Source organism: Silene latifolia, chromosome 11, assembly GCF_048544455.1.
Source record: "Silene latifolia isolate original U9 population chromosome 11, ASM4854445v1, whole genome shotgun sequence".
Classification (NCBI taxonomy): Eukaryota; Viridiplantae; Streptophyta; class Magnoliopsida; order Caryophyllales; family Caryophyllaceae; genus Silene; species Silene latifolia.
This window is the reverse complement of record NC_133536.1, coordinates 203,807,755-203,832,831: the sequence shown is the minus strand read 5'-3', so window position 1 is coordinate 203,832,831 and position 25,077 is coordinate 203,807,755. Positions and strand designations below refer to the sequence as shown.

General features: G+C 38.4%; 1 protein-coding gene across 3 annotated transcripts; it reads right to left on the bottom strand.

The window, feature by feature from the left end:
* Positions 1 to 1,748: 1,748 nt before the first annotated feature.
* On the bottom strand, positions 1,749 to 17,735 carry LOC141612381 (uncharacterized). 3 transcript variants are annotated; one of them, XM_074431143.1, is made up of 3 exons: positions 16,850 to 17,439; positions 16,194 to 16,302; positions 1,749 to 2,344 (listed from the first exon to the last, which is right to left on the bottom strand). In XM_074431143.1, the coding sequence occupies exons 1-3, from the start codon at positions 17,236 to 17,238 to the stop codon at positions 2,336 to 2,338; spliced, it is 507 nt and encodes a 168-aa protein (XP_074287244.1). In that variant the 5' UTR covers positions 17,239 to 17,439; the 3' UTR covers positions 1,749 to 2,335. The 3 variants fall into 3 exon arrangements, 2 of the variants coding, with proteins under 2 accessions (XP_074287244.1, XP_074287243.1); XM_074431142.1 differs by lacking the exon at positions 16,194 to 16,302 and having other exon boundaries at positions 16,850 to 17,420; XR_012529078.1 differs by lacking the exons at positions 1,749 to 2,344; positions 16,194 to 16,302 and adding an exon at positions 15,114 to 15,556 and having other exon boundaries at positions 16,850 to 17,735.
* Between the last annotated feature and the right edge of the window lie 7,342 nt (positions 17,736 to 25,077).

Sequence of the window (25,077 nt, the reverse complement as noted above, 5' to 3'; positions counted from 1 at the left end):
AAAATTATCAAAATATATCCAGTCCCCTAAAATTACGATAGAGATTTCATATTTGACCCAATCTCGGCAAATTAGGTATGGATTTCAAATTGAAAATCTCATCATATTAGGTTCAGATTATGGTAAGTTTTCAAAATTTACAAATTTGTTTCATTCTACATTTCTCCTACCATTTATATTGCATTTATATTATTGACGTTATATATGTAATGCATATATTGATTATTTAATTATTAATTAGTAATTAGTAATATTAGCTTATTAGATGACACTTGGCAAAAGAAATACTTACCTCCCATTCACTCCAAGGGTAACATGGACTCACTTTTCTTCTTACAAAAAGTGGGTTCATGTTACCTTTGGAGTGGATGGGAGGGAGTATGACGATAACACGTGGTAATAGATAAGACATCCGGGTTCAATTTATGGGTAGAGTAAAGTTGAATGGAGGAAATTTATGATTTGATGATCTAAGGTGGCCTCTTCAAATCATGGGCTCCAAATTCCAAGTGGTACACCAACAAATGATATGGGAGAGAGAGCTTGTTGATTATCCACTTTTTTAAGTTGATGGGCTTTTGAGTGCTTTTCCATGAGGGAGTGTATTTAACTATCAAATTATTAAGGGCCCATTTGTTTGAACGGGACTGAAACAAATTGAAATGGAATGAAATATTATGGTGGAATTAGATCTAGTAAACGGGTTAATCGGGACAGATTCGGGTTGGGTTAGTTTGAGTCGGGTCGGGTTAATCTCGTGTTTGTTGGCTTCAGGTTGGGTTAATTTGGGTTCGGGTCATTTCGGGTTAACTATAATCGAGTTATTCATGGATAATAATCAGTTTGCGACAATAACATTCTTCGGATCGGATTATAGAAGGTCGAGTCAATTCGAGTTTCGGGCCAAGCTCGGTGTATGAGTTTGGGTGTGGGGTCGGGTTAATCTTTGCAGGTCTGGGTGGAGTAGACTTTTTTTTTTTATTGAAACTTCTGGTATGCTAGATTAAGATATACAAATTAATTCTTGTTTTCACCAGAGTTATGCTCTGAATAGAGACGGGAATGGAATTCCAAAGGTGCGTTTGAGTTAGAATAGATAAACCAATTTCGTTTAATTCCAACTTCAAATGACCAACCAAACACTAGAATGGATAGACCAATTTCGTTTCATTCCAACTCCTCCATTTAAACATCAATCTCAAGTTCTCAGCCATTAATTTTAACTTTTGATTAAGACGATCATCTCATAACGCCTATAGGCTATAGCCACGCTCGCTAGAAATCAGGGCCAAGAAATTAGACTTTAAAATTTTATAAGGCCCAACACAGTTACCATTTTTTTTTGGTCTAAACCATCCGGTAATCCGAACCACATTGGGCCGACTAATCCGGATTTCGGGGCGTGTCCAAGGATTACGGTATTTAAACCCCTCCCAATCGCAGTTGTGGGAGATCGATCCGCAGACCTCCCTACCAAGCGCAGCCCCATGCTACCACTGCGCCAACTAACGATTGGTACACAGTTACCATTTTTGAGGTGACAAGAAATAACACAAGCTATGACGCCATTTTCACCCTTATACCCAACTGAAATCAAACCCCGTTCCCGTCATCCTCACGCGTTGAAGTTAACGTCCTAACCAAGAACGGCCGCATTCCCACCATCCAATTTCAGATGAGAAGCATATACAGATATTCTCATTTCTCAACCATCAGTCCATCGGCTTTACATTTGATTAAATTTCAGGTCGTTAGAACCTTAGAGGCTGTTACCCCTGTTACAAATCAAAACAAAGGTTACATAATCAGGCTAGATTCCGGTGATGATTGCACAAAAGGTACAACAAGGATTACATTCACTAAAAGGCTGTGGGGCCTAACCTAGAGATCGATATAAACAAGTCTTACCAATAACGCTACAACCCTAGACAACACTCTTACGTGGAAGGATACCTACTAACCGAGTAGCCCTGGCTAAACTAACTCGGATTAACCCGAACTACATGATATACCTGAAATGACTTGCCTACTTCCCTACTTCAATTACACGCGTGCCGGAACTAGTTAATATTGCTTCTATACAGTTCACATACTCGCAGAGTCACTGCTGTATCAGGCGGGAACATTGAAATGAAAGAGCCATGAAATGACAAACGCAAAGACCATGCACGCCAGCAAGAAATTCAAGAACTTATGTCCTTGCCAGAAATGTCGAGTCTCTGCTGGATGAAGTGGCACGCTAGCTGTTGGTACACTATCATTAACCTCGCTCCGTGATTCCATTAGCTCCACCTCATTCACCCCAGCTACGTTCCGAGCCGTTGAGCCACATATCTCACAGGTTCTGCATTTATTAAAGGTTTAAGAAGGTAGAAATAGTTGAGAAAAAAAGGAAGTTGATACTGCAAGAAGTCTACTGTCATCAGTTATCATTCAGGCTTACAAAACTAATCGGTAAACCGGTATTCTGCGGTGAGGATAAGTTATTATCAAACAGATGTCAATAATGTCATAGCCAACTGATGAGCTCCCATTTCTACTACTTATTGGCACTATTTTGAGCTCATTTGGTAACATTTAGGGGTGGTTTGTGACGATTTTTACATTGTTTAACCAATTCCGAGTGCTTTGCCATTTAGCATGATTCAAGTGGAGATCAAGAAGCCAATAATTAGAAGAGGAATATCCAAGGAAGAGCCAAGAATAGGCTTGAAGAAACGCACCAAAGAGGCCTTCCAAAGGAGCAAAGGAATCAAGAAAGAAAGGCGGACTCCAGCAGCAAACTCGCACCGTGCGAGTTTCCAGACATCAAAACTCGCACGGTGCGATTTTTCTGGGTTTGATGAAGTTTGTTGCCGTTTTGTATTACGGGCTTCTCTTTTGTTAAGCCCATAAGTATTAGGTTACGGTAGACTATAAATACAATGTTGGGAAGTAGGTTAATCATCTTTGGCTTTTTGAATTAATCAAGTTGTAATTTTGGGGAATTATTTCATCTTTTTGAATTGGGTTAGATCTAATTATGAGGAACTAATCTCCTCTCTTAATCCGACTCAAGGTTTAATCTTTTGGTTGTAAGACTCTTTAATCCTTCCTTAATTATTATTATTGTTCTTAATCTCTTTGTGTTTATTGTTTGGAATTTTGGAATCCTTGTTTATGTTGAGTAATTAAGTGTGATTTCCTTGTTGCTTAATTAATCAAGTTCCTTAATTTATTGTTGTTGGGTTTATTAAGTGTGATTTCCTTGTAATCCCATGTTGCAACAACTTGTTATTAGACTAATGAATGTGATTTCTTCTTGGTTTAATTAACATTAAAGAGATTAAGTTGTAATTGCTCATTAATTGTGATTTCATTGTGAGTAATTTCACCTATTAGATTCCTAATGCTTTATCTTCTTGTTAATGAATCTATGTGTGTGATTTCCACTAGATGAATTGATAAGTTGGGTCAATTATTAAGTGTGATTTCCTTGTGATTGACTTCTAATTAAGGGAATTTGGAGATTTAATCTCACTAATAGGACAATAATATTGATTAAAAGGATTGATTGAAGGGTTTTGTCAACTAAAGTGCCAAACTTTGGGTCGGGTTAAGTCTTTCTCAAATTGATAAATTTCCATCCTTGAACCATCTTGATTGATTGTTTAGTTGCATAGCACTCTTGTTTGAAATTCTCTTGCTTTGGTTACAATTGAAAACTCAACTCAAAACCCCCCCTTTTTATTTACTTGTTGTTATTGTTGTCACAATTGTTCTAAGTACTCTTTTAATTTCACTATTGCAAAACCCATCTTCTCTTGGGTTCGATCCCTTGCTTGCTATTGTACTAAGTTATAATTGGTGCTAATTAGTGTGTTTAGTGGTTTATAAATTGTTAATTTGGCCGTCTTTTAGTGCGACATTTTAGGCGTGTCAAATTTTGGCGCCGTTGCCGGGGAAGGTAACGGTTTTGCTAAGTGTGTTACTTGTGCTTAGAATAGTTGTTTTAGTTACTCTTTGTTTCTTGTTGCTATTGTCTTGTTCATCACTTGTGTGAACTTTTTGATTGTGTGCTCTTGTGTAGAGTTGTTTATGGTCAATACTAGGAATTCAAGTGAACCTCTTTTTCCATTCAACCCGGAAATTCAAAGATCTCTTGCTTGGATAGGAGGAGGTATTAGAAGAGACAACCCGGTTACTGAAGAAATTGATTCCGGTTTTCAACAAGACCAAAGAGAAGATAACAACATCCCTTTTGAACAACCCATACCCATTCAAATCATCATGGAGGCACAACCACATAATGATGGAGAGGACCCACCACCAAGGCCTAGAACTATTAAAGAACTCACCGCCCCGGATCTCACACAAGTGCCCTTGTGTATCTCCTTTCCGGCCTTGGCGGAAAATGCCACCTTTGAGTTGAAGTCCGGGCTAATTCACCAATTGCCCCAATTCCATGGTCTTAGCACGGAAGATCCCAACAAGCATCTCAACAAATTTCATGTTGTTTGCTCAAGCATGAAGCCTAATGGGGTTACCGATGAGCAACTTCAACTAAGGGCCTTCCCTTTCTCACTCAAGGACGCGGCAAATGATTGGCTTTATTATCTCCCTACCGGGAGCATCACCACTTGGAATCTAATGAAGAAGGCTTTCTTAGAAAAGTATTTTCCCGCTAGTCTCTCATCTCAATTGAAGAAAGAAATAAGTAATGTTGAGCAATTGGATGGGGAGAACTTGTATGAGTATTGGGAGAGGTTTAAACAACTTCTTGCTAGTTGCCCATACCATGGATATACCGACCACGACCTTCTCTTGAACTTTTGTGGTGGCTTACTTGAGGATGATGCTAGGATGATTAAAGCCGCCACCCAAGGTGGAATTGAGTACATGTCGGTCCAAGAAGCAAATGAGTTGATTGAAAGGTTGGTGGGAAGCTCTAGGAATTTTGGGAGGAGAATTAAGAAGACGAGTGGAACATTCTCTTCAAAGCAAGGTTCCAACCATATGGAGGAGAAAGTTGATTTTCTTACCAATTTGGTCAAGGAACTTACAAAAGGAGGTGGGAGTACTTCTCATGTGAAGTTTTGTGGTCTTTGTAATGACCCAACTCATCCCACCGATGGATGTCCATCTTTGCAAACGGAGGAGGCAATTGAAGCGGTGAAGGCTATTGGGTTTAGGAAGTTTGACCCCTATTCTAACACTTACAATGAAGGGTGGAAAGCTCATCCAAACATGGGGTGGGGTGGAAACCAAAACCAAAATCAAAACCAAAAAGGGGCTTCAAACTCTTCATTTCAAAAGCCAAATCAAAATCAAAACCAACCCCAAAATTCCTTGGAAGAAATGATGAAGACTCTTGCTATGAATCAAATGACAATGCAAAAAGAAAGCCAAGTCTTGCTACAAAATACCAAGGAATTGCAAAGTGCCATGCTTCAACAAAACCGACTAACCGACTCTAGATTTGTTAACCTTGAGACCCAAGTTGGTCAAATCCTCACTACACTCAATTCTCAACCCAAACAAGGAGGGAGCCTCCCTTCTCATACCATTCCTCCACCCAACAAGGAACAAGCAAAAGCGGTGTCTTTGAGGAATGGTAGAGAGTTGGAAGAGGCACCCAAAGCTCCTAAGAAGACAAGACCACCTCCAATTGTTCATGAAGTGGAGGATGTGATTGAAGATGAAATTGAAGTGGTAGTGGAACAAGGGGAAGCACTTTCACCTCAACAAGTAAGGGTACATGAACCTCTTCCGGAATATGAGCCACAAGCTCCATTTCCAAGTGCTTTGAATGATACAAGGATAATTGACAAGAAGACTTCAAGCCTTTATGATATCTTTCGTAAAGTGGAGGTAAACATTCCTCTTCTTGATCTTCTTAGTAGTGTACCCAAGCATGCAAAATTTTTGAAAGAATTGTGCACTACTAAGAGGACCAACAAGGCTAAGAGCATGAAAAAGGTAAGGGCTAGTGAACATGTGTCGGCAATGTTTCAAAAACGGTTGCCACAAAAATGTAGTGATCCGGGCATGTTCACCATCCCTTGCAAAATTGGTGATTTGGATTGTCAACATGCTATGCTTGATCTAGGTGCATCCATTAATGTCTTGCCCAACTACCTTTATGAGTCACTTAAGTTGGGACCTTTGAAACCGACTCGTACGGTCATTTCTTTGGCCGATAGGTCCAATATCTATCCTAAAGGGGTTGTGGAGGATGTCTTGGTGAAGGTGGGGGGAATGCTTTTCCCCGCCGACTTCTATGTGATTGAAATGGAACCCGAGAAAGGCTCCACTCCCATCCTATTGGGAAGGCCTTTCATGAGAACTTCTAACACCAAGATTGATGTATCTAGTGGCCGCCTCACAATGGAATTTGAGGGGGAAAAGATTGAGTATAGCATACATGAGGCCATGAAATACCCATCCGAGACTTCATCTTTGTGTTTTCTTGAAATTTTTGAGCCAATTGTGCAAACCGTGTATGAATTGTGCAAAGTTGATCCATTAAATGTTGTTTTGACTAATGGATTGGTTGGAGAAGATACGGGGTATGCTTTGTCTTGTGATGTGCGAGAAACAATCAAGGACTTAGAGGAAAATCCCCCAATGGAAGAATGGGAAGAAGAGGAAGAAACCCAGGACTATACGAGAGAACTCGCACCGTGCGAGTTCTGGGGATGGGAAACTCGCACCGTGCGAGTTATGCCCTGTCCAGGAAATTTTCTTCCTTTCTTCCAAATTGTTAGAAGAGCTACCAAAGGAGAAACCTGTTCCCTCTATTGTCAAGCCTCCTACTGTTGAATTGAAGCCCTTACCAAGCCACTTGAAGTATGCATTTCTAGGAAGTGAAGAGACTTTACCGGTGATTATTTCAAGCAAGCTTACTAAGGAGCAAGAAGAGGCTCTCATCCGAGTTCTTAAGCAACACAAGGAAGCAATTGGGTGGACAATGGCCGACATCAAAGGCATTAGTCCCACCTTATGCATGCACCGGATTCTTCTTGAAGATGAAGCAAAGCCCGTTAGACAACCACAAAGGCGTTTGAATCCTCCAATGATGGATGTTGTGAAGAAAGAGGTACTCAAGCTCCTTCATGTAGGTATGATCTATCCTATCTCTGATAGTCAATGGGTTAGTCCAACCCAAGTTGTCCCAAAGAAATCCGGGCTAACGGTAGTCGAGAATCATGAAGGTGTTTTGACCCCCACTCGAGTTCAAAATGGGTGGAGGGTGTGCATCGACTACCGTAGGCTCAATGCCGTGACCCGAAAAGATCATTTCCCGCTTCCTTTCATGGATCAAATGTTGGAGAGGTTAGCGGGAAAATCTTTTTATTGTTTTTTGGATGGCTACTCGGGCTATTTTCAAATTCCAATTGCACCCGAGGACCAAACAAAAACCACCTTCACATGTCCTTTTGGAACGTTTGCCTATAGAAAGATGCCTTTCGGTCTTTGTAATGCTCCGGGAACGTTCCAAAGGTGCATGATGAGTATCTTTTCGGATCATGTTGAGGACTTTATTGAGGTATTCATGGACGATTTCACCGTTCATGGCCAATCTTTTGAGGATTGTTTGAGTCATCTCACTTAGGTCTTGCAAAGATGTATTGAAACCAACCTTGTACTCAACCATGAAAAGTGTCATTTTATGGTTGAGGAAGGAATAGTGTTGGGACATGTTGTTTCCTCTAGGGGAATTGAGGTTGATAAGGCAAAGGTCGATACCATTCGCACCTTGCCTTATCCTACTAATGTGCGTGAAGTGAGATCTTTCCTAGGTCATGCCGGGTTCTACCGGCGTTTCATTAAGGATTTCTCCAAAATTGCCTCTCCTCTATGCAAGCTACTTCAAAAAGATTGTGAATTTGTCATGAGTGAAGATTGCAAGGGAGCTTTTGACATGCTCAAGGAGAAACTTATTTCGGCACCTATAATTCAACCCCCCAATTGGAATGAACCGTTTGAGATCATGTCGGATGCAAGCAATTATGCCCTTGGCGCGGTACTTGGCCAAAGGGTAGGAAGAGCACCTCATGTCATTCAATATGCATCGACAATGATGAATGAAGCTCAAAGGAATTATACAACTACCGAGAAAGAATTTCTTGCGGTGGTGTTTGCCTTAGAGAAATTCCGATCTTATATCCTTGGAGCCAAGGTCATCATCTTCACGGATCATGCCGCTTTGAGGCACCTTGTCTCAAAGAAAGAATCCAAGCCCCGTTTGATGAGATGGGTACTACTCTTGAGTGAGTTTGACGTTGAACTCAAGGACAAGAAAGGCTCCACCAACACGGTGGCGGATCATCTTAGTAGAATCATCCAAGAAGACTCCTTGGTACCACAAAGCTCAATAAAGGAGACCTTCCCGGATGAAGCCCTTCTTGCCTTGATGTCTACCGAACCTTGGTATGCACATATCGTAAATTACTTGGTCTTGGGCAAATTTCCACCGGGTTTGTCTCGACATCAAAGAGACAAAATCAAGAGTGATTCCAAGTACTATGTGTGGGATGATCCTTATTTGTGGAAATTTTGTGCCGATCAAGTGATAAGGAGGTGTGTTAGGACAGAAATCATGTCAATTCTCCGGTTTAGTCACGAATATGCTTGTGGCGGGCATTTTGGAGCCAAGAAAACGGCTAGAAAGGTGTTGGAAAGCGGTTTCTTTTGGCCCACATTATTCCGAGATGCTCAAGCCATGGTGAAGACATGCGATAGATGCCAAAGAGTTGGTAATATTTCAAAAAGAGGAGAAATGCCCCAAACACCCATGATCTATTGCGAAATATTTGATGTGTGGGGTATTGACTTCATGGGGCCATTTCCCGCTTCTTGTGGTAATATTTATATACTTTTGGCGGTGGATTATGTCTCCAAGTGGGTGGAGGCTAAGGCCACCAAGACCGATGATGCAAAGGTGGTTGGAGAATTCATCAAAACCAACATCTTTTCTCGATTTGGTTTTCCAAAAGCTTTGATAAGCGGACCAAAGAGGCACTCACTTTTGCAACAAAGCCATTGGAGCTCTTCTCAAAAAGTATGGGGTACTTCATAAAGTCTCAACCGCCTATCACCCTCAAACCAACGGTCAAGCCGAGGTTTCTAATAGGGAGATTAAGGCTATCCTTGAGAAGACGGTGAATCCCGACCGCAAGGATTGGAGCTTGAGGTTAGATGATGCCTTGTGGGCCTATCGCACGGCTTACAAAACGCCAATCGGGATGTCACCTTACCGCTTACTTTTTGGGAAATCATGTCATCTACCCGTGGAGGTTGAGCATCGAGCTTATTGGGCGGTCAAGTCATTCAACTTGCAATTGGATGAAGCGGGTCTTCATAGGAAACTTCAATTACAAGAGTTGGAGGAAATTCGGAATGATGCCTATGAGAATGCGTCCATTTACAAGGCAAGAACAAGAGCATGGCATGATAATATGATTTCAAGAAGAGTGTTCCAAGAGGGAGAGAAAGTCTTACTTTTCCAAAATCGACTTAGACTTTTCTCCGGGAAATTGAGGTCTAGGTGGATGGGACCATATGAAGTAGTGAAGGTTTTTCAACATGGCGCAATTGAAATCAAATGCTTGAAATCCGGAAAAGTGTTGAAAGTGAATGGGCAAAGGCTAAAGCATTATCATGAAGGAATTGAAGTAGGTGAAGTGGAAACGGTTCACCTTGTTGATCCAATTTACTCAAATTGATGAAAGTGCAACTTTGTCGAGCCATCGACGTTAAATAAACGGCAAAAGTTTGTAAATATTTCTTTCCTTTGCATATTTAAATTCCGCATTGCATTGTTTATATTGCATTTGTCATGTTGCATTGTTTATATTGCATTTCTCATGTTTAAATTTATTGCATCCTTTACTTTTTGCATAATAAATTAAATCATTTGCATTTTCACCAATGTTTTTGGCAAATTAGAATGGTTTAATGTGTGTTTTAGTGTTAGGATATCAACTCAAGGGCATATGTGAAGAAAGGAAGGAAGAATGATGGGTAAAAGAATTTGCTAGAGTGAAGAATTTTGCAACGAAAAATGCACATCCAGCAGAGAACTCGCACGGTGCGAGTTTTCTGAGTCTGTTTCTCGCACCGTGCGAATTTGGCAGAATCACTCGATAACAGCTAAAATTTCACACGACACCTTCACTTGTTCTTCCCCAATTCATTCAACATTCAACCTCTCTCTTCACACTAACCCTAAACACCCAAAATCCACCATCAAAATCCTTCTCAAATCACCCAAATCCTTCAATTTACCTTCAAGTTTCATCAACTTTCATCTCCCAACATCGATTTGGGTAAGGTAAATTGCAATAATTCGAGGAATCACCATCATTTTCGAGCTAGGGTTTGGAAAAATTGAAGAAGTGGAAGATTTGGGTTTGCAATTTGGTTTTAAGGGACGATTTTGAGCAATTTGGGTTAGCATTCTTCACCAAACAACCCAAGCAAGGATCAAAGGGAGGTATAAACACCTTATTCTTCTCCTTGTCAATTCTAGCTACTAAAATTCGAATTTGTGCTCCATCAATTCGAATATTAGTTGTGTTTTTGTGTTTGATTCGTCCTTAAAACAATCCCTTTTAACTAGTGAGGTGTTCTTTTCTAGCAAATAGCTAATTAGCACAACAAATTTTGTAGTGCATATTAGGTGTTTGATCAATTGCCTCACCCAAAATTTTGTTCAAAAATTGTGTTTTTCTGAGATTCTACTTGTTCTACTATGGGAAAAGGAAAAGAAAGTGCGGCTTCCTCCTCGAAAGGATCCAAGGGAGCCGCGGATTATGATGAAAGTGAGTATTCGGGAAAGGAGGGCCTCCGAGACAAGGCCCTCTCAAATTGGAGAAAGTTTGCCGCGGTTTCTACCGTGGCACAAACCAAATTTCTTGATGAGAACCTTCTTATTAAGTTGGGAATGCTTCCCATAACTCGCATGCTTTTAGAAAAGGTCGGACTTGAGGCCTATATTCATGTTGCCGCACCCACCCGAAAGGGTGTCACTTTTGAGTTTTTGTCATCGTTGGAAAAAGTAAAATTGGGAAGGGACAAGGTCCCGGGGATCAAATTCCGGGCTTGTCGCCTTGTCCATACCATGACTTATGATGAGGTACGGGAGGCCTTACATATCACTAAGGCTCCCGTGAAGGAAAAACTTGACAAAGCTTTGATGAGTACTTTTTGGAGCGATATCACGGGTGATGAACGTCACGGAAATTCAAAGAACACCACCATCCCCAACCCGGTCTTACGCCTCCTTAGCCGTTACATAAACACAAATTTCTTGGTCATGACCGAACCAACCAAAATGCAATACCACCAAATTCAAACTCTTTGGTCAATGACCCCGGAAGGGAGGGGAGTGCCGGATTGGGTGGAATTGTTTGTGGATGGGTGCCTTGAATTGCAAAAGACCCCCAAAGGAACCATTTTTATCGGGGGTATGATCGATTTAATCGTGCAAAAGACGGGTGTGCCTTTTCCACCCAATGCTTACCCTCTTTATGGTAGTGGTCTCATAGACTACCCTTATTTGTATTTACCCCGTCCCTCCAACTTACCACCCTTGGGTTGCGGGAGTGCAAAGGATTTCTACATGCCCCCCGATGATGATTTTGTGTACCTTTGGGTTGATAGAGCCCAAGTAGTTGAGCCGGAAGAGGATGAGGGAGGAGAGCAACCACAAGTGGGGGGGGCTTTGACTTTTGGTGACATGCCTCATGATGCACCATTTGATGAACCCATGCCTAATGCCCCCTATGATGAGCCACATTTCACTCCTCCCCCTATGCAACAACAACAACAACAACCACAATATCCTTTTCCGGGCCACCAATTCGACTACCCGGGTTTTCAATCATGGCAAACCAACATTACCAACCGAGTCTCAAGCATTGAATCTACCATCTCCCAAATGCAAATAACGGAGAATGCTCGGTGGGGAATCACCGAAAACCGCTACCACCACTATCAAGAAGACTTGGAAGAGATGCGTTATACTTCAAACGCAACTTTTGATATGGTGGCCGCAATGAATGCCCAATTTATGCAACAATTCCCCACCCAATATGAAGGGTACAATGAGGCTAAGGTTGAGGAGACAAACGCCGAAAGGGCGAGGATGAGAAGTAGAAGAGAAGCAAGGAGAAGAGGAGGACCTCCCGACTATGGAGGTGCCTCAAGCTCACACCCATGAGTGAGTTTAGGGTGTTCACCACACACTTTGGGGACAAAGTGAAGAATTAAGTGTGGGGTGGGCATGAGTTGGTATCATGTGTATATATTGTAATATATTTCAATTCCATGCATTGTATTTCAATTAAAAAAAAAAAAAAAAAAAAAAAAAAAAAAAAAAAAAAAAAAAACGAAAAAGAAAAAGAAAGAAAAGAAAACCCGGCTAGGATGAAAACCCGAAAGGGCATCCTAGGCAAAAATGGGAAAGTGGCCGAGGTCGGAGTGAAAACCCGAAAGGGCGCTCCGGGCAAAATGAAGAAAAGAGTGCGAGCCACGAGAGTAGAGGTGAGGAAAAGAGCTAAACCGAAAACCCGAGAGGGCGGTTTAGGCAAAATGAGAGAATTAGAAAAAATTAAAAAAATCATGTGACCTCTTTGAAGCCTTGAAATCATGTCACATACTTGACTATTTCCATTGAAGTTGGTGACATAAGTGGTGGAGCTCTAGAAGGCCGGAAGGGTAGGATAGTGATATGCCAAGACTAGGAGGGGGATTTGGAAGCTTACTTTGTTACTAGTGCTTGGTATACTTGGAGCATGGGATTGTGTTGACTTGTATTGTACTTTGTTGGGAAGTTGTGTTTTGATTGATGAGTTGTGGAGTTGTTGTGAATTGTTGAAGAATGGAGGTGTTTTGAGGTTGCCAAATTGGTTGAAAGGAGATGCTTTAGTGACCATGGTGGCCTAGTTTTACCAAGTGGAGTGATAAGGGGGAGTAATAAGGAGGAAGTGTTGAGTTTTGGGAATGATGTATTGGTGAAATTGGTGGACTTAGGACCATCTTAGTTGAGGGATGACATAAGGAAGGGGCGTGAGAGAAGAGAGGTTCATATTGGTGGTTTTTGGGTCACTTAGTCATTTATTGGAGCTATGAAGGAAAGTGACCATGAGCTTAGTTGAGGGATGATATAAGAAGGAAGAAGTGAGGTGAAGAGAGGGGATTAGGAATGCCCATACTTCTTGGCCTAGGTGGTGAGTAGTTTTTATTCTAGTTTGCTCGGGACGAGCAAAAGGGCTAAGTGTGGGGTGTTTGATGAGCTCCCATTTCTACTACTTATTGGCACTATTTTGAGCTCATTTGGTAACATTTAGGGGTGGTTTGTGACGATTTTTACATTGTTTAACCAATTCCGAGTGCTTTGCCATTTAGCATGATTCAAGTGGAGATCAAGAAGCCAATAATTAGAAGAGGAATATCCAAGGAAAAGCCAAGAATAGGCTTGAAGAAACGCACCAAAGAGGCCTTCCAAAGGAGCAAAGGAATCAAGAAAGAAAGGCGGACTCCAGCAGCAAACTCGCACCGTGCGAGTTTCCAGACATCAAAACTCGCACGGTGCGATTTTTCTGGGTTTGATGAAGTTTGTTGCCGTTTTGTATTACGGGCTTCTCTTTTGTTAAGCCCATAAGTATTAGGTTACGGTAGACTATAAATACAATGTTGGGAAGTAGGTTAATCATCTTTGGCTTTTTGAATTAATCAAGTTGTAATTTTGGGGAATTATTTCATCTTTTTGAATTGGGTTAGATCTAATTATGAGGAACTAATCTCCTCTCTTAATCCGACTCAAGGTTTAATCTTTTGGTTGTAAGACTCTTTAATCCTTCCTTAATTATTATTATTGTTCTTAATCTCTTTGTGTTTATTGTTTGGAATTTTGGAATCCTTGTTTATGTTGAGTAATTAAGTGTGATTTCCTTGTTGCTTAATTAATCAAGTTCCTTAATTTATTGTTGTTGGGTTTATTAAGTGTGATTTCCTTGTAATCCCATGTTGCAACAACTTGTTATTAGACTAATGAATGTGATTTCTTCTTGGTTTAATTAACATTAAAGAGATTAAGTTGTAATTGCTCATTAATTGTGATTTCATTGTGAGTAATTTCACCTATTAGATTCCTAATGCTTTATCTTCTTGTTAATGAATCTATGTGTGTGATTTCCACTAGATGAATTGATAAGTTGGGTCAATTATTAAGTGTGATTTCCTTGTGATTGACTTCTAATTAAGGGAATTTGGAGATTTAATCTCACTAATAGGACAATAATATTGATTAAAAGGATTGATTGAAGGGTTTTGTCAACTAAAGTGCCAAACTTTGGGTCGGGTTAAGTCTTTCTCAAATTGATAAATTTCCATCCTTGAACCATCTTGATTGATTGTTTACTTGCATAGCACTCTTGTTTGAAATTCTCTTGCTTTGGTTACAATTGAAAACTCAACTCAAAACCCCCCCTTTTTATTTACTTGTTGTTATTGTTGTCACAATTGTTCTAAGTACTCTTTTAATTTCACTATTGCAAAACCCATCTTCTCTTGGGTTCGATCCCTTGCTTGCTATTGTACTAAGTTATAATTGGTGCTAATTAGTGTGTTTAGTGGTTTATAAATTGTTAATTTGGCCGTCTTTTAGTGCGACATTTTAGGCGTGTCACCAACACTTGAGAAAGCTCTGTTATACATGACTCGGATACATGGCTACACAGATAGAATTACATATCACCTGTCAAAGGCAAATCTTAGTTGCAATGAGCGTTGACACTAACATACCTCATCAGCTCTTTTCGAGAAAAATAAAAAAGCGTAATAAGCTACTCGTATAAAACAGACCTCTTTACATTCACCAATGCAAGTACCAAGAGAGTAGGTCGAGAAATTGGAGACCATGAGAAACAACAAAGTGAAAAAAAAAAAAAAAAAAAAAGAGGCAAGAGCAGCACCACATTTGATTAAATGTGTAGGCTTAGCCATAAGCATCGGCTTATAACTAAGGTTTACCCTATTTGGATGTAGTGACTTGGATGGAAAGGGAAGGAAGCCAGGAAGGTAACTAATTCAATTAATTTTTGGAAGCAAAGAACAGGCAAGTTTCTGCAACTGCTTAGGATAAAACATATATGGAGTACAATCTAACAAAAATACAGTCAAGTATTTTTACGAAATGACCAAGGCACGCATTAATGCCACAAAGAACATCACAAGTTGATGGAAATAGCGCAACAAAATAAGTTACTACCCTTTATGCCTTCCACCAAAAAATGTTTGTTCCCGTTGACGAATGTGTGTTACGTTAAATGAAAGAAGGATATTCCTAGATACAAATGAGTTTGCAACAATCCACAAATCGACCATTATGTGGCTATCATTCGGTCGTGATTTGAACAACCACCTTACCACCGTATTTAGTGTTGTTGAGCCTTTAACGTCTGGACACTGGAGTATACAAGCATACTAAAGATAGACCGAGAAGACATGAAAAGGATATCTTCTTCAATTCATATGACAAAATTCAGATAGATCTCACCATAATTATTACCTAACACGCAAAAGTCAGCAAACTCATTAACAAAAGGCAGAAATAGCCAATATAGTCATATAGAAATGGACCAAAGAGTACTCACGGAGATATCTTAATCCAAACGTAACGAACTAAAGACAAGAATCTAAGAAAATTAGATAAACAATCCTACCACTATGGTCCTTTCATCTTTCGCTTTTGTTAGTTGATTCGTTCATTCAATTGATGCCACTTTACTTTCTTTACAACATTTCTTTCTTTTCTCCAACAAACTAAACCTTTTCAATTGATTCGTTTATCCTCATCCTAACTTTACACCATTAGTATCACTTTCACATAACTATACAACGCATTTTCAACATCTTTTCCCAATCCAACCTACCATTCAGCACACAAAAGGGAAGGGAATAAAGAAAATGAAACCCATAAACAAAATATCTAGGCATCAATGATGAATCAGTATACTAGTAAGACTCAGCATTTCAAATCCATTACCATTGCGAATTTTCCCATTATTGGAACCAAAAATTAGGAGTTACCATTCAGCACACGAAAGGGAAGGGAATAAAGAAAATCTAACTCATAAACAAAATATCCAGGCATCAATGAATGCACCAAACTATTACTAAATACATCCAGTATTCCAGTGGCAAACCTTACTAAACGATCGAGTTAAATGAGGGGGAAAAGTCGGATATTTTAACTTTCTAGTTTCTACATTGCTCGAGTCGCGACTGCCCATGCTAACCCCCTTCATTCCGCCACTGAATACATCATAGATTAACACCACAAGATTAACCATAAATTAAAAAAACAATTTCTTAACAGACACTAATTTTGAAACAACCAGGTTTAATACTCCTATATTAAATTAGCAACAAAATTCTTCGTCAAAGCAACTTCACAACCAATCAATCTTAATTTTGAAAATCAATTTTTAATCAGATTCAAATTAATAAAACATCAACCAACCAACAAACAACATACTCCCTCCGTCCCTCTCATTTGTGACAAATGGATCAAATTAGTGTGGAGGATCCAATTGCCCATTAAAAATATTTCTAACACAAAAATGGAATATGCAAACAAATGATCGGGACGGAGGGAGTATCTACAACAATCAATTAGAATTAACAAAATAATTATAAGCAGTGACGGAACTAAAGGGGTTAGCAGGGAGGGTCGCCCACTCGGATAAAATCCTGAAACATTTACTCCCTTCGTCTCAATCATTTATTTACCTTTGTTTACTCTTGTGTGGGCTATTTTAATCAAACGTAAACAAATGATTCGGAAAATAAGGGAACGTACTTGTTACCGCGAATTTTGAACCAAGTATTAGCACAATGTTGATGAGCAACAGCTAAATCATCCTTACAACAACACCCTAATTCAATTGCTAACCCGTTTTCTAATAAACTCATATGACATATTCTACACTCTTTCTCCATATTTGATAAATCCACACTCACTTTCCCACCTTCCACCACCTCCGCCGTGTCTACCGCCGTGTCGCCGATATCTGCGCCGAGTTCTAGGTCGACGAACTCGTCGTCGTCGAGTGAACACTCTGATAAGTAACATGAAGAAGAAGGGGAGGATGATGCTGAGTCAGCAGTTGAGGTGGCGGTTGATTCGTCGGAATATTTGCCGGAGACGGAGCTCCGGCGAGGGGAAACTGGTGTTAGTGTCGCTGCCATTGTTTCGATTTCGGGTTCATATATTGTTTATATGAACGCGGTGAATTTGTGGGTTAGCTTGTACAAGATTTTTGTGGATTTTTTAAAGTGGGCAAAACTCTGGTTTTGGGATTAAATAGTCGGCATGGATAAGTAGGAAAAGTAGAGGAGAGGAAAAGTACAGGAGAAGAGTGAGCAGGGGGAGAGGAGACAAATGGAAGTATTTCTCCCAACTCCCAAGTAGCAAATGGATCCATCGGGTCGGGTTAGTTTCGGTCGGGTTATTTCAGGTCTGTTATGTATTTCGGGTTAGGTCGGGTCGGGTTAATTTGTGTTTCGGGTTAATTTTGGGTGATCTATTATCGGGTCATTTTGGGCCGGGTCATTTTCGAGTATGGGTCATTTTGGGTCGGGACGCCTTCGGATTAATGGTTAAAACAATTTAGTTAGTACTCGTATTATTTTGATTAAGAAATACTTCATCCATTCAACTCCACTTTACCACTTTCCATTTTCTACACTATTCACAACTTAACATTCAATTTTAATTCTCTCAATACATAAGCGAAAATATATTCATGTGAGATCTTGTTTCATTCGCCTTTACGAGTACATTAAAAATATCTACCTTTTATAATTTCTGCAAATACGTAGCTAACGATATTTATTGCGTGAAACACGCGTTGGCAAACGTGAAAAAGTAGAGTAGTAGAGTGGAGTTGAATGGAGGAAGTACTATTTTGCAAATTTAACTATTTATTAAGAATGGTGGTAACGAATGAAACTCTATCGTGATGCATATAACATAATATAACTTAATACTTGTCGTTTCGGGTCACATTAAGTCATTTTGAATAGGGCCAATTATGAGTCGGGTCATCTCGGGTCGGGTCAACACTGGGTCAATCAAGGTTCAGGTCGGGTTAATTCGGGTTCGGGTCATAATTGAGTCAAGCATGTTTGGGTCACTTTCGGATCTCGGGTCGGGTCAGCTTTGCGAGGTCTGCCAAGTACCAAGTCGGGGTCGGGACGGGTCGCTTCGGATTTGAGACATTTTTCGGATTAACTATTATTAAGTTATTTATAGATAATAATCAATGTACAACAACAAGTATTTGGTTCGGCTTATATTGGGTCGGTACATTCGAGTTCAGATCAAGCTCGGGGTTTGATTTCGGCTGTTAAATCGGGTTATTCGGGCTGATTTTCAGTTTTGTCAGGTCTACACCCAAGTCCAAGGTCCCACCCTTCAAATTAGAGGTGAGGAAAAAGTAAAAACTAAACCTTCTTTAAAAATCAAAACCGAAATTAGAACCGTGTCCAAATCTCAAAACTTGACAAATCGGTTTATTTTAGGTTTCGAATTAAAAACTCAAAAATTTCATCTTACTAAGAGAAGAGTTCACATAATTTTTTTAATGAAATAATAATGTAATAATGATTTGAAATCCAACACCGTCAATTTTTCACCAAATGATAGTCTACACTCTATAGATATTTTGAGCGTAGTATCTTCTTTTAAAATGTTTGAAAGACATTCAAAACTAATATACTTTGTAATTTATTTAACACAAATTTATTATTATTATTAATAAAATTGATCTTTTACTCAAAAAAAAAAATTAACATAAATTTATTGACACTTTATTACGGTGCATGTTTGAAAAATATCACTACATCCACCATTGATGAATACATTTTTTTTTTATCTTGGGGACCTTGGGGTGATTATAGTGATTTATTTATTTATCTATTTATTTCTACATCTACCGGTTATTTATTTATCTATTCTATTTCTGGGTGTCTTTGTCATTTATTTATCTTTTTATTTTAGGTGACTTTTTATGAATAATTTGATCAGACACATCCATTATAATCCACTTGTCATCCACGAACAATTACCACAAATAATTCCCTCTCCCTTTTTTATTCTTTCTACTAAAATAAAAGTTTAACAAATGATCGGAACAAATAAAGTAATTCTCGACACAAAGTTTGATAAAAATGACTAGGATGGATGTTGTAGGTCTATCTAATCTAAGACGGGCTAAAATAATGGCCGCGACATGTATTTAAACTTGAAGGGCCATTTAAGCAATGTTCACGAAACTGTAATGGGCTTTAAAGTTATTCATGGTGGGCTAGGGCTGAGCATCTATCAAATCGGACCAGACCGAAAAAAATATTTAGGTGGACCGAAGACTTGACCTAAAAAATTCGGTCTTGGACAAGACGACCGAACCTTATTTTTCGGTCCACATCGGTCTTAAATTAAAATGGACCAAAATTTATAATTTTTCATCTTTTATTTATGATAATTAAAATTTAATTTCATTAAATCAAATAAACTAGTTGATTAAAGTATCTTTAGCATACAAAACCACTAATATTAAGTTTATGATATTGTTTTGAAAATAAAATACCTAATTGCTTTAAAAAGTTATGAAAATTAGTCACAAAACACCGAAATTTCGGTCAATTTGGTCCAGATCGAAATTAACCCGTCTTGGACCGAATCAGACTAAAGACCAAAACTTCAGAAAGTGTGGACCAAGTACTGGACCTAAATGAATTCAGTCTGGATTCGGTCCAGACCAAATGGTGCGATCCGGTCCATTTTTTCATCCCGAACCTAAACTTGCCCAGTCCTAATTGGAACTCTGAGCTTTATAATAAAGTCCTTGAGATTATGTGCATAGCTTATAGCTAAATAATACAATCAGTTACAATATAACCAGTTATATAGTCTATCTATTGTTAAAAAGCAATTTGGATTCTCTCTATTACTTTCTCTTCATTTTCTCTCTAGTACACTCTTATTCTAACTGTTGGGTTTGTGCCTTGATTCTGCTAACCGCCGCTTCGTATAACTATGCGGGGGTTGAACAGTATCCGTATCTGTTATTGGGCTAGGTCTGTCTTGGGCCTTTATTAGGTCATTCTGTATTAGGTCTTAGAGAGTATTATATAAACTCTCTAAGCCTCTACCTACTTGATTATCTTTATCATACCGTCGAATCAGAATCGAAAACTCCTCACATATCAATAAAACTCTCTCCCTTCTGCCCTGTGGACGTAGCTAACACACCGTTAGTGAACCACGTAAATCTGTGTGTTTTGTCTTTATTGTTTTATTTGTTCTTTCTTGCTTCTGTTACAACACTAACTTATTTTACTTTTATGAAATAATTAACCATTAAATTGTCCCAAGATTTAATCCGGATCGTTCGAAAGTAATGGAGGTCCATTTCTTTTCAAGTAATGGAGAGAATCCGGCCCAGTTAAAAAGAATGGGGTAAGAAGTTCTTCAAGTCAAGGGCGTATGATTCAGCTTCAGTCATCTGCAATTTTGATTTTTGACCAAGTTACATGAAGTCATGAAAGCTGGGATTTGTAGGGTAAATATCCCTGCATTGATGTTTGCATTAAGCAACCGTAGAACGCTTTGTTTGATATATACACTATACATGCTGCATGCACCACAAAGTCAATACAAACTATCACGGTTTTAACAAATTTAAACATATTGATGGGGCATATTCGCATGGCCGAAATCAACATATTGAAGCAAGTCAAAGGTATCCGCAAGAAAGTCAAACGACTTTCACAGTCTAGCCGACGGAGCCCATCGGCTGTCACCTGGTCTCGGCGACAACCCGCCCGGTAAGGGCACATATCCGCGTACTCATATCCAAGACCCTCGGCGAGCCACGCCACGGGTCCATCGGCCGAGGGTACAATGGTCTTTCCACGATAGCCACTTGGCCACTTGGCACTACGTGACAAAAGGTGAAAGCGCATAAATACTCCTCAACCTTCATTGAGGAAAGGATCCACAAATTGACCTAATAACCACTATTCATCCTGGTAATATCTTCTGTCTATCTCTACAATATCTCTTTAGCCAAGTTACAACAACTTCTCTCTAAGTTTTACCGACTTGAGCGTCGAGTGAGTACGCTCGGCCAAAGCCGAGCCCTCAGTTTGTTCATCGTTTCAGGAGACCGCAAGGAGGATTCAAGCAAGGACATCATTCTACTAGCTACGAGTGGTAACAAATATCTGCTCTGGAATTATACCCGGAACACATATGATCTACTATTTGTTCAATAGATAAATTGAAGATCATGGGTTAAATACCTATACTGACCAACTAGTTTTAATCCCGTGCAAAAAATGCACGGTTATACTATCAAAATTTTAGACAGACGGATATAGTTATAGAGAGTTGAATAGAGAGTCGTATTTTTAATGACTTGATAAATGAATTAATTTCTATGTTATTATGATAATCTAAACCCATGTAAATTTGAACATTATGATGTTTAAAACATTAACTTTAACTAAAAGTATACAAAAAATGATTACATTCTCTGTCAAGTCATATATAACATTTTAAATTTGAAATATAAATTACGTACATTAGATATTAATTAAGATATTGTACATATGCTGAACCCGCGACATTTCACATAACCTACATTTTAATATAATAAAGTGTAGATTAGAATTTCATTTTTTTTAGCCTCTATGTATGTTTTTTAGTCTTCAAGCTTCTCTTACGTTTTATATTTTTTCTTAAAAGATACTTTAATCTGTCAACAAAGAAAAAATTGTATTGAGAGAAAATTAAATAAATCAATGCAAGTTTGTGGTAGGGTCCACCTATAGAAAATGCAATTGTTTACCCTGATTTTAAGGAACCAATGAGAAGGCTAGAAAGAACCTAACTTTTATACTAGGTAGATTTTTATACAATAAAAGACGACATTTCCGAATACTCTCACGATAATGTAAAATTGTCATTAGCTAAAGTAATCAGTATCAATTTCTTTACTTTTGATAAAAGTGATCAGCATTATTAGTGTACTTATTATAATCAAAAGCTATTAAAAGGTTATAATCTGATAGGTGAATTGGGTAAAAGTGATTTTTAACATCTTATTCCAGAGTGTTCTTACTTTAATTAACTTTATTGACGTGTTGACATTAGAAAGGGCAGCTAATTATCCTCCTAATCACGCTTTCTTAATTAGTTACTGTATTTGATTTCATCTTCTAATCTAATCCTAAAGAATATGATAATGTTGATGGACAAAAGGTAAACACTCACACACAATAGAGTTAAGCTGCATTTAAAAATACGATTCTATTGTCATGTTTCCAATCACGATATCCAATTCACATGGACTACCAGAAAAATCATGCGCATTTATCCAATAGCTATAGTCACTAGCACCTAAGCAAATCCGACGGTAATTATTACATGAGACGGATTTTACAAATGAATTTATTGTATGAATATAAGAATATGGTTCACTTATTAGCAATAAATGAATGATTCTTTTGCAAATATGGACCGTTTTGCTAATGTAAAATCATCTTACTCTATAATTTATTTTGGTATAAATCAAATGTAGCAAATTATATCTATATACTCGTACATTGCATGCGTGGTAGTATATATGTAATGTGTAGGTGTGAATTAGTGAATAATAAATACTCCGTAATCATTTTGGTATCGTGTGGTTTTGCTAATTTAATTTGTGGCTTAAGGTTTGAGTTACTTTGACACCTTTTACTTTTTACTGCTCTGAGTTTTGAATTTCCACTTTTGTTTTTTATCATATTTTTCCTAGGTTAGTGATGAAATTATTACGTCATACTCCGTATGACTTTAATGTAATTTGTTTACTTAATGTTTATATCTAAAATAAGTGGAAAACATGAAAATGCAAAACGAGAAAGTTTACAATAATCTCATCATCTCGATCTCAAACTATTTGGACCGACGCCGGTATAGCAGTCAAACTATTTGATTTTCATGTTTTTTTTTTTTTTTTTTTTTTTTGTATTTTTAGATCGGTTGAAAAAAATAATAATCACAAAAACTTCACAAAGACGGTCTTTCAATAGCGTCATTGGGAGACCTCTCACATAATGAAGTGTGGGACCCACTAATTTTCTTTTTGCCCTATTATGTCTCCGGTCTCTCATGAGACCTACTCAATAATAATGTTGTAGATTTTGATCTTCAAGCTCAATACTAAACATAAATATTCCAGTCATAGAGATAACAATTTCGCTCACCTCGTTACAATCATTTATTTATCTATTTTAAAATAAAATAAGCCGTACACATAATAAAAAAGTAAATACGCATATGAAAATCCGATAAGATTATATATTCGTAATATTAAATATCTTGTAATTGCTCCGTATAACATTCGTAAAATTTGCTTATATGAAATACGTATATGAAAATCCGAGTAACGATATGATAAACGAAAAAATAATACGAAAATAATACCTGGTGAAGGAAATATGATTGTTGAGTTGTAGTGAACGACGTAGAAAATTGAGTGAAGAATGAACAAGTGATTATAAAGCTAGTGAAGGATGAATCCAAAGGGATTGCATGATCCGACCCGATTAAGTTAAATGAATTAACGGATGGTATTAGTTTGGATCAATGCGATCCCTTTGGATTCCTCCTCCAATTGCTAATGCGCCATAAATGAAATGTCCCTCTTTATCTCTCTACACATTTTATCTCTCTAGAAAATTAATGGAGATGAATGAGTGAAGTGTGACTTTTACTATTATGTTGTGTTGTTATATAGAGGAGTATACAATTTAAGTTGTGTTTTTTAGTTGTTTGTTTTTATTCTCTTAGGGGTAGCATTGCGTATGTATTTTTAATTTTGTATGTTTTGTGTTGGTCATTTTGAGGATTTTTTTTTTTTTTTTTTTTTTTTTTGACAACGGAAGGAGAATAACTTACAATGATCTACGAGTTACAATGTTAGTTACTCGACTAGGTAGCACCAGAAACCCGAAAGCTAAATCTAGCACTACAAAGTCATACCTAACAAGAGCATAAAAATCGTAAAAAGCTAGAGCAAGTGAGCAACAACATTAAGATAAACTATAACAGCGGATTAATTTTGAGGATTTAGATACTCATGATTTTGAAGGGTTTGTCATAAATTATAATGATAATGTAATTAGTGACGACGTCAAGATATGAATTTAGTGAGGTTGTAAATTTTCAATGGAGGCGAACGAGTAATAATAATACTATAAGGAAAAGAGTACTTGATAAAACTTGAGACTTTTTAACTACAAACTTTGAAGATTTTATCGGTCGATGAGGGCGAGCGTCCGTAGGCCACCCTAACTCCACCACTAAATGTAATAATGTGTTTATGTTTCTTGGTAATAATTGTTGAGGAGTTTGACTAGTTTTTCTATTTTTTAGTGACACTTATTTAGTTTTTTTTGAGGTAATCCAATGACTAGCATGTTAAATATGCTCTTTTGAGTTGATCATTTTTGTATCTTTGATCATAATTTGGTTTTTATGAATCGCTCTGTTGTGCGGAAGCGTGAATATTCCGTGTTGGACCTCTGCTGCATCTGTGTCCACAACCCATAATAGTACGATATTGTCCGCTTTGGGTCAAGCCCTCACGGATTTACTCTTGGGCTCCTTCCCAAAAGGCCTCGTACTAATATATTTTGTAGACACTTATAAAGATGACCTTCAATCTTTATTCTACTGATGTGGGACAAGGGTTTGCACCCTAACAATCCTCCCCTCAAACTAAGGACCATCATCTTGACTCGAACCTTGACCGACATGGAGAACTGCCCCACTCTACAGCCCTAACTTTAGACACCCGAAACATCACAAGGCTTGATAACCTCCCCTTAGCCGACACACCATGCTACCACGAGCCATGTCTTGCACCACATGTCACCGCCTGGTCAAGTGAGTGCCCTCACATGCTCCTGAACTAGAGCATGTCCTTGTGCCCTTCTTGGGAATTTGCTACACATGCATATCGAACATCCTCT

Excerpts from the sequence above, each read along its gene's own strand:
- LOC141612381 (XM_074431142.1), bottom strand. The coding sequence starts at position 17,238 with ATGGCAGCGACACTAACACCAGTTTCCCCTCGCCGGAGCTCCGTCTCC. Across the intron at positions 2,345-16,849 it reads TTCAAAATTCGCGGTAACAA|AACCTGTGAGATATGTGGCT; the intron begins GTACGTTCCCTT and ends TAATAAATGCAG.